Genomic DNA, 9,461 nt, shown 5'->3' with positions numbered 1-9,461 from the left:
CCTCAGTTTTGTTTTCTGGCTGGATTACTATTCCTACCTTCTAACCTAGTAATTAAATTAAGCTTCAGTTACTAAAGATAGCAGCTTCTTGCATATAAACACAAATCTATAAATAGCAGGATATTTATGAAGTAGTATTAAATAAGCACTTCAATAAAGCAAAGGTAGTTAGCGTGTATTTCTACATAAGGCAAGAGACAAGTACAAAATATACAGCTTCTCAGTAGTTTAAACAAATGTGTGAGAAAGGTTCCTTAGGGCAGCCCAACTTTTTTGGGGCCGCAGACAGGCTTGGGGGAGCAAGCTCCATGTGTGGAGGCACGTCACACATGATGGGCGTGTTGCGCTTGTGTGCATGTTGGACATGTCCACTGCACAAGCATGACACACCCACTGTGTGTGGGGGTGGAGATCATATCTGCGGCCCAGTTCCAGCAAGCCCACAGACCGGGGGTTGACCCCTGCCTTAGGGCAAAGAAGAGAAAGAGTTTCACCTAAAGACTAATTTTATCCAAGGCACTCAAATATAAACAATAAATAAAAGCCACTTCTAGGGCTGGCTACATAAACTGAAACAAATATTTGTAGCAAATTTAATATACATATGAGTTTGAGTCTCAAACAAGATAATCTACAGGCTGCTGGCAACTGTTTCTTTGATTGAGATTGCTGGAGTAGGCCCAACACGAGTCCAGATAAAACCTTTTTCTGGCCTAGTAGGAATGGTAGGGAAAGGTGATGATCGAGATTTGAAATATTCTGAAGGTGCATGACAAACAAATTCTAAGTATTCTATTTTTCTTGGAAGATCTTCTTCGGGTCCTTCAGTGAAAATGAAAGAAGGGTTAGCATTTTATTCTTCAAACAAATTTACAGTACACATTGATGCCATTGCTATACTACTAAAGTCCCACAGGAAAGGCAGGTGCCCTCCCTTCTCTTACACTGGAAAAAATTACGCAAGCTGCCAGTTTTTTGGTCCTACAGAATTCTCTGTATAACCCAAACACAGAAGAATTCGACTAATTTGAGGTCCTCCATGTATGCTTTACTCAAAGTCAAAGGTGAAGTGGTAAGAGGATACGAAATGCAGAAGCACAACAAATATTTTGCTTCTTTTACTAGATTTACATTTAATTTGTGTGAGCTCAGTGCTCATGCAACAATTAGACATCCAGCTGCACAAAGGACTCAAAGCTGTGTAATGATAATCCACATAATTATTTTTGATGACACAGCATGTTATCTGTGAAGCAGCCATGCATGTTGTAGTAAGTACCCTGTCTATCCTACCTACCTAAAGAGGAAGCATATAAAGTTCACATATGGTTACATCATGGCCCTCTATTTGATTTTTATCCCATCTTTTTCCCCTAGTGGGGAAAAGAAGTCAGCTAAGTGTTCGTATCATCTTGTAGAATTATTGTATTTCCAACAAGTTATGCCAGCATTAGCACACTGCATAAGAAGGCACATTGCTGCCAACTGGGAAACTTGAATTTCTTTCTAATACAGCTATCTCTCCCATAGAATTGCTGTCCCAACATCACAGCATTCCCCCCACTATCTAATAGTAAAGATCAAATGTGGCATTGTACCACATTTTATGAAATGATTTACCAGTGGAATTTAAGATTTTAGGCCTTGAAACGTACCTATTATGTAAGTTGCAGGGTCAAAACAATCTTTGGGGCTAGCTGTAGTAGGAATGAGCCATGTTAAAGCTGCACTTTTTTCACAGTACTGGTCTTGAATAAACCCTCTAATTTGAGCATAGTATGTTTTACCATCTTGCTCATCAACCACTGAAACAACATCTCCAATCTGATAGTAAACTCCCTAGAAAAGACATAGATAATTAGAGGGCTTTTGTTTTTACAGAAAGAACAACACTGATATTTTCATATATTCTACTGAAGTATACAAAACATACTCTCCTCACCAGTCCCATCTACAGAAAGCACCTTTTCCATACCTTTTCAGAGAGGCATATGGGCATATTTGTTTCTCCCTGACAACCACAGGAGTGCACAGGGTTTTTTTGTTCCTTTCTTCAAAAGCATTAACTAGAAACTAGTTACTCAAGTTCTGTCTGAACTCTATGCCAATCTTACAAATTTATCATGCAGTTCTTTACAAAACTACTGAGAAACACCACAGAGCTCAGTGTACTGTAACTGCCAGGTAAATGAGTATATAATAGCAGTATTAACAAAGTTTAAAATCTTAAACATATAAAAATAAATAAATGGAAACAACAGATGTGTCAGTCCTTTGGAAATGAGATGAATACTGGAAAGTAACTATGTAGCACCACATGGCCTGAAAGAAATTAGTAAAAGTTTCTACCTCATTCTTTAATAAAATATCAACTGCTATTGCTCTTGAAGATCATGAACTATCTAGACCTGAAAGTCCTCAATTCAAATCTCAGCTAAACCATACATTTGTTTATTCCCTTATTCAAGATTTGTCTGTAGAAAACAGCTGTTCTGCACTTCAGCAATGAAGTATAAGAACAATCTAAACCAAGGTGCAGATTTCATACTTGAATTCATTCTAAAGATACTTGTTGGATCATTGTATTTTCTGCTACAAGACTTCAACCAATGAAAATTTTGTAATATTTGCTATCTTAGCAAATATTACAAAACTTTAATTGGCTGCAGACTCCTTGAGAAATGGGAGACCCATCTGCTCATGCATAAAGGACGTCTGGTCTCCTCTTCCCTGCAACTACAACCACGCTGCAGCATACCACATTATTCAGAACAGTCTTCCAACCATCAGACGCACCTTTCATGAACAATGCAAAGGACTGCATCAGGAAAAGACCCACAAGTAAAACTCTACCTGTGGTGCTTAGGCTCCAAAAACTGCTTAATAAATTTTCTCAAGACTTTGTAGAAACATATTCTAGCAAAATGGCTTCATTGGAATTTTCATTAATTTTTGAGAAATCAGGTTTAGTTACGCAGCTACATTTTTGAGATTTAGAAAAATATAAAAGCCATACCTTAAAGAAGATAGACTCTGCTGTAACTATGGTAGCTACCGACTCTGGTGCTTTGATGGGCTAAAACAAAAAAGTTATATTGATTCAACTACACAAAGAACATAATGTAAACAAATAAAATACAATGGAACTTTTGAGCGTATAAATTTGTGAGAAGAATTAATGGAGAATCTTGCAACCACAATATACTATATGACAACATCAAGACCAATATTATTAATACCTTCAGTACTAGGAAACTATGATAAAAGTGCATCCAAATTTGTATACTGAATGTTTTAACTGGGAGGCAATTCAAAGACAACACTAGTGTTGACATTTTTTTTAAAATCTCAACGATATTTCCTGAAAACCATTTACACTTTATAGATCTACAAGTACAATATATGCCAAAACCACTGGAGAGGCTATGTGCAGCCATTTCAATGCGAGAACATGCACCCAACATAGGACATGAGTGAACTGCAAGTGCCTGTTATTCTGGAAAAACTGATACAAGCACCCACCTACTCTTAATGTATGAAGCAGTCCTGAATCATCCATCCATAAGAAATTATGTTTATTTTTAACTGCACTCTGTCAACATTTTCTAATCCAGAAAGGCAATCACAGAGCATACAATAGTGAAACATTATCCAAAATACCATAATTCATAAGAGCTCTGCACAACAGGTTTGCCAGAATGAGAAATAAAGGATGATAGGAACTGACTATACATTCAACATGTATAACAGAAACAAAAAAAACCCTGAAGTATTGTGGCACCTTTACAGCTAACAAATTTATTACAATGTGAAATTTCATGGATAAGGACTCTTAAGTGCCACAGTACCTTTGTTTTTATCATACATGCTAGACTACTATGGTATGTGTGTATATATTTGTATGCTGGGGAGAACACTGGATAACTTCCCCTTTTCCCTAATGGTGGGCATTTAACCACTTTATCACAAACAGGCATCTTTAAACACCTTACATTTTTTAACTTAAAAATATGCCTTCTCCCCTTTCCTTTAGTAGAAACTTTCTTCTCAGCAGCAGGAGCAGACTTGTATTTTGTGTTCCTCAATCGAGCAGATCTTCTATGAATTTCTTGCTTACTCTGTGGTATGCAAAAATAAGAAACACTCATTAATTCACAAGTTACATCATTTTTAAAATATCCTTTAAAAAGTGAGGATGGATGCTGGGCTAGTTAGCCTCACCCTCCCAAATTTCAGGGCAGTGCCCCATCACAAAGTTCCTACGGACGAGTAAGTGGGATCAACTACAGTATTACCAAATCAGAAAGGATACATAAGCCCTATTTTATACATATTTACTTAAATGTCCATCTCACTGATTTCAGTGAAAGCTCTTTCTAGCATTTATGCCGCACCTTTAAAAAACAAAAACTTTACTGCAGTAGTTTACCAAAAAAGATGAGCATGGCAGACTTTCAAAAACAATTCCAGATTACAAGGCAGCCCTAGGCAAATTCAGAAGTCAGACAGGCATATTATAGCCAGAGATGCTTATTGAAAGATAGGTCTACCCAGGATCACCAACCTAAGGCCCTCCTCCTAGATCCATCTCTTTGGATGTCTTGATGGCATCAGTTCCTCAGGGGCTCCTGCTGTAACATTCTAGTCATCCTTTCTGGTCTGAAAATTATTTCTTCATACATTCATGTTTCTAGGGAGCATTTCTGACTCGCAGTAACAGCAGAGATTAAAGCACCGGTACTGTACGTGCTTTCGCTAACAAGGAAGGAAGCGGCCTTTGTGACCCACTGAGGAGAAAAGCCAGGGCTGAAAATCGCTCAGGAAAAAAAATGAAAGTATGCCACAGCTTCAGGGGAAGGGTGAGGGAGGCGGCGACGGCCCCGTCACCCCAGAGAGCGCGCAACGCCGCCAACGCCGCCGCCAGAACCGACTCTTGAGGAGCCGGCTCCCCAATTCAATCCGTTTCCTCAGGAGTCGGGCCCTTGACAAACACACACTCTTCACGCTTCCTGGCGAACGTCAGCCCAACCCGGGCGACTTACGAGGGAGCCTCACCTTCCCTCCACCCGAACCGCCGCCGCCGCCTCCCCCTCCGCCGCCGCCGTTGCTGTGCTGCGCGGCGGCCGAAGTGGTGGCGTAGCCAGCTCCGCCAGAGCCGGCGGGCCCGGGCCGGCCCGTACAGTTGTTGCACAGGATCTCGCCCTGGCCTCCTTTCTTCCACATGGAAGAGGAGGTGGTGCGGCAAACGCTGCAGGTCGGCTTCAGGCCCAGCGGCATCTTGGCGCTCGCCCGTTTGCTCGCCCGGCCTCTGGCGGGAAGGCCCTCCGCCACAACGGAGGTTGCTGGTGGAAGCGGCGCCGCCCCACAGCGAGCGGAGCTACCGACGACGCGGGGAAAGCGCAGCGCGCCGGGCGAGGAGGCCGCGGCAGGCCCTGCCCTCTGCTGGCTACCCGCAAGGCTGCACGCCCTGAGGGAACTTTTGGGGCTCCTCGACGCCCGCTTTTCCGCAGAAGGGTTGCTGAGGAGCTTCTGTGACCGGGGCCGCTTTCCTGCGCGATGAATGTGGGGCTGTTGTGGTTTAGGGTGAACAGGCAGCCATGCGGACGGCAAGACTTGTTCGGGTTTTGTTTTTTTGCCTCAGGCACCCAGGTGCCTTGAGTTGTGTCTGAGGCGCTGAGACCATCGAGTCCAACCCCCTGCTCAATGCAGGAATACAAATTAAAGGACATCTGTCTAAATATCTCTTGAATGTCTCCAGGGTTGAAGCAGTCACCACCTCTCCAGGTAGTAATTGGTTCTATTGTACTGCTTTAATAGTTAGGATGTTTTTCCTGATATTCAATGGAAATCTGGCTTCCTGTACCTTGAGCCCATTATTTCGTGTCCTGCCCTCTGGGATGACTGGGAACAGATCCTGCCCCTCTTCTGTATGACAGTCTTTCAAGTATTGGAAAAATGCTATTCTGTCTGATCCAGTCTTCTTTTCTCAAGACTAAAAATGCCCGGTTCTTTCAGCCTTTCCTCATAGGGTTTGGTTTCCAGTCCTGATGGTTAAGGTAAAGGTAAAGGTTCCCCTTGACATGTAGTCCAGTCGTGTCCGACTCTAGGGCACGGTGCAAATCCCCGTCTCCAAGCCGTAGAGCCAGCATTTGCCCATAGACAGTTTCCGTGGTCACATGGCCAGTGCGACTAGATATGGAACGCCATTACCTTCCCAGCGTGGTGGTACCTATTTATCTACTTGCATTTACATGCTTTTGAACTGCTAGGTGGGCAGGAGCCTGATGGTTAAGTTAACCCTAAATTGACCCTTTTCAACCAAGAAAATTACAAAGCACGGATTAGGAACTTGAGGCCCTCCAGTGACTTTATATTGCTACTCCCATTGTCCCCATCCACTAATAATTGTTGGATGAGACTGATGGGAGAGGGAGTCCAACAGTCTGGAGAAGCGCAGGTTCTTCATCTCTGGTTTATGGGGTAAATAAAGATATGTATCATGCATCAGGTAGTATGAGATTGTAAAAGCTCATGGGAACAACTGAAGGAAGAGGTGACAAGTATTAACCCAGAAAACAGCTAGCAAAGTCCAAGGGATAGTCTTAATTTTAGGAGAATAGTGTATATGTTTATTCAATTATTCGTGATTCAAAACACCAGGAAATGTGCCTATTTTGCTGCATAATATTGTGCTTGCATTGCCAGCAGGAAAAACGATGCCAGTGTTTTACATAGCAAAGGACAGCATAAATGTTGACAGCACCAATGGAAGCAGTCAAGATGTCTAAAGCAGGAATCTCCAAACTACGGCCCACAGACTACATCTGGCCTGCCTTGCCGTTTTATCTGGCCCGTTTCCTTCAACAGGTGCGCATGGGTGAAGAAGCGTGTATGTGTGTGGTGTGCGTGTGTGTGTGGTGTGCGTGCGTGGGCTGCAGCGGGCATGCAGGGGGGACATGCGGGTGGGGTGCCTGTGGGTGAGGGTGGGCGGACGGGTGAAGAAGAGTGCGTACCTAAAAAGTGTTTAAAATATACGATGCAGCCCTCATGCTCAAAAATTTTGAGACCCGTGGTTCACCCTTTTGTGCTCACTACCATTCATAAAGAGATAACGAGCATGGGAAATCCGAGAAGTTGATTCCTTTTTAAACAAACAAAGGTTTAGCAATTATTTTTGCAGTTTTGTATAGCACAGCCAACAGTTATACGTACAGTATTTGGTAGTGGTCGTAATCAACATGGTGGCAAATGGGGAAAGGGACTAATTCTATTTCCTCCTCTTCATTATCTTTCCCCCACACCTCTTATCTTGGTCTCTCTGAATCTCTTTTACCAACTGGCACTTTTAGAATCTTGTTGTTTGAAGCTTCTTCACATCATGTTGCCATAGTGTCCTTGCTGAAAGTCAACATACAGCAGCAATCTTTGGTAGGTAGCCTTATCTTGATATTTAACTACACTAAACTTTCATAGTGCTACAATACTGACTATCTGAAGCCTGCCTTAGTACTATCTTCTAGGGACTTATTTGTTTAACTACTGACATATCTTTTCAGTCTCTGAAGGGGGAGGAACATGTCTAAAGTGAAGAAGGATGTATTTTCTAATACTTTTCCAATCTCAGCCATATCTACAATAACCATTTCCGGTAGACATGGCTGAGATTGTCCCAAAATCATCCAATTGAGATGCTGAGCAGGGATTTTTTTTAATTGCATACTTGAATTATCCAGTTCTTGAGAAACAAAAAACCTCCCTTGTTTTTTTATACATGTAAAAGAATAAACGCATCAAGAAACTGACTTGTTCACTTTACCATAATCTAAAACATTTTGCTAATCAGTAAGCTTCATATCAGCTGATAAAAGTTGTACTGTCATTTTTTTTTTTCCAATGAAATTATTTATTTATTTATTTATTTTGCCTTCTATACCATTCCAGCAGTGGGAACACTTTCTGGGCAGTTCACAATGCGTCTGGTAATTTTAATAGATAGATAGGTACACAGATATTAGAATGGATCAAATATTATGTGTTCTTTCTATATTGAAAAATATTTTGTATGGAATAGAGGGGGAGTGATACAGACTGTTGTATTGTTTAAAACAGGGGTCATCAACCCCTGGTCCTTGACTTGCTGCCAGTCCGTGGGCTTGCCGGAACTGGGCCGCAGATACAGCTCTCCGCACGCACGGGCAGTGGGCTCGCACGGGGGTATGTTGCACTCATGCAGGGGGCATGTTGTGCTTGCGCAGTGCCCCCGCCCCCTGCGCATGGAGCCCGCTCCCCTCAACCAGTCTGCAGCCCCAAAAAGGTTGGGGACTGCTGGTTTAAAAGACCTGTGTTAAAAAACAATCAGCACATCCCATCCTAAACATTGACTTGATTGTTCAGTGGCTAATTTCATAGCGGAAATCCAATGTGGTATAGAGCAGGGGTTCCCAACCCCTGGTCCGTGGCCCGGTACCGGTCCGTGGCCTTAGTAGGACCAGGCCATGGAAACCAATCTTCCGGGTACCCACACGCACCCCCCTGCACACATGCATGGCCCGCCCACCCGCACACACAGGTGACCTGCACATGGGTGTCCCGCACATGGGTGCTTCCGCCCACCTGCACATGTACACAAGCGTGCCCCATCCACCTGTGAACACCCCCGCCCATTCGCCATGTGCACCAAACCCACCCATGAGCGCAGGGGTGCCCTGCCCCCCATGCATGGACCCCGCCCCCCAAATGGTCCACAGTTTTGAAAAGGTTGGGGACCACTGGTATAGAGGATAGAGTGATGGCACTAAGACTCTGGAGAATAGGTTTAAATCCCCACTTGGCCATGGAAACACTAGGTGAGTGGAACTGGTAAAATCACACCTTAAAATTTCTCACTTACCTTGAAAGTCCTGTTAGGATTGCTGTAAGTCAGTTCTGACTTGATAGCAGAGAACACACAAACACAATTTCATAGGATCAGATTGCATGTTGCATGACTCTGGTCCCTCTGGAATTCTAAACATATTTAAACAAAACCTAATTTATTTTATATTGGTATTTTTTTATATTGCTTTTTAGTTATATAGTTTTTAAAATATTATAACTGGGTTTTTAAAAACATTATGACCTATTGGCTGAAATCCTGGCCAAAACTACACAATCCAGAAAAAATTGAATCTGCAGGAACTCCTAGTGTATCACATGACATCAAGTCCTATTGTGGTTCCAAATGTTGCCCAATCCACTTCTTTCTTCCTCCAGTTTTTTACAAATATCCCACAATATGCAGGACCACCCCTTGTTTCCAACACATACTTTTAACACACTTTGCCACCCTCAACTCTCTTGACCATGGTAATTTCTTCTGTTTTTTCCCGCTCCTTTGCACCTCTGTTAGCACACGATTATTTTTTCTTTAACATGCAATTATGCATATTTTTTAAAAACTAAAAAAAGGAGAGGCATAGCAG

At 42.6% G+C, this 9,461-nt stretch overlaps 1 protein-coding gene across 1 annotated transcript; it reads right to left on the bottom strand.

Annotated features, from left to right (window-relative positions):
* Window positions 1–154: 154 nt before the first annotated feature.
* Window positions 155–5,569, bottom strand: GATAD1 (GATA zinc finger domain containing 1). The gene is made up of 5 exons (XM_020785118.3): window positions 5,056–5,569; window positions 3,993–4,118; window positions 3,017–3,076; window positions 1,656–1,839; window positions 155–822 (listed from the first exon to the last, which is right to left on the bottom strand). Exons 1-5 carry the CDS (start codon window positions 5,275–5,277, stop codon window positions 632–634), a joined length of 783 nt encoding a protein of 260 aa, XP_020640777.1. The 5' UTR covers window positions 5,278–5,569; the 3' UTR covers window positions 155–631.
* Between the last annotated feature and the right edge of the window lie 3,892 nt (window positions 5,570–9,461).

Source organism: Pogona vitticeps, chromosome 6 (genome assembly GCF_051106095.1).
Source record: "Pogona vitticeps strain Pit_001003342236 chromosome 6, PviZW2.1, whole genome shotgun sequence".
Lineage (NCBI taxonomy): Eukaryota > Metazoa > Chordata > Lepidosauria > Squamata > Agamidae > Pogona > Pogona vitticeps.
The sequence above is the reverse complement of the archived record's forward strand: the minus strand, read 5'-3'. Positions and strand labels throughout refer to the sequence as shown.

Coding starts and splice junctions, on each gene's coding strand:
- GATAD1 (XM_020785118.3), bottom strand. CDS start 5,277: ATGCCGCTGGGCCTGAAGCCGACCTGCAGCGTTTGCCGCACCACCTCC. Junction 4,119..5,055: donor GCGGTTCGGGTGGAGGGAAG/GTGAGGCTCCCT, acceptor TGCATACCACAG/AGTAAGCAAGAAATTCATAG. Junction 3,077..3,992: donor ATATTTTTAAGTTAAAAAAT/GTAAGGTGTTTA, acceptor TTTTTGTTTTAG/CCCATCAAAGCACCAGAGTC.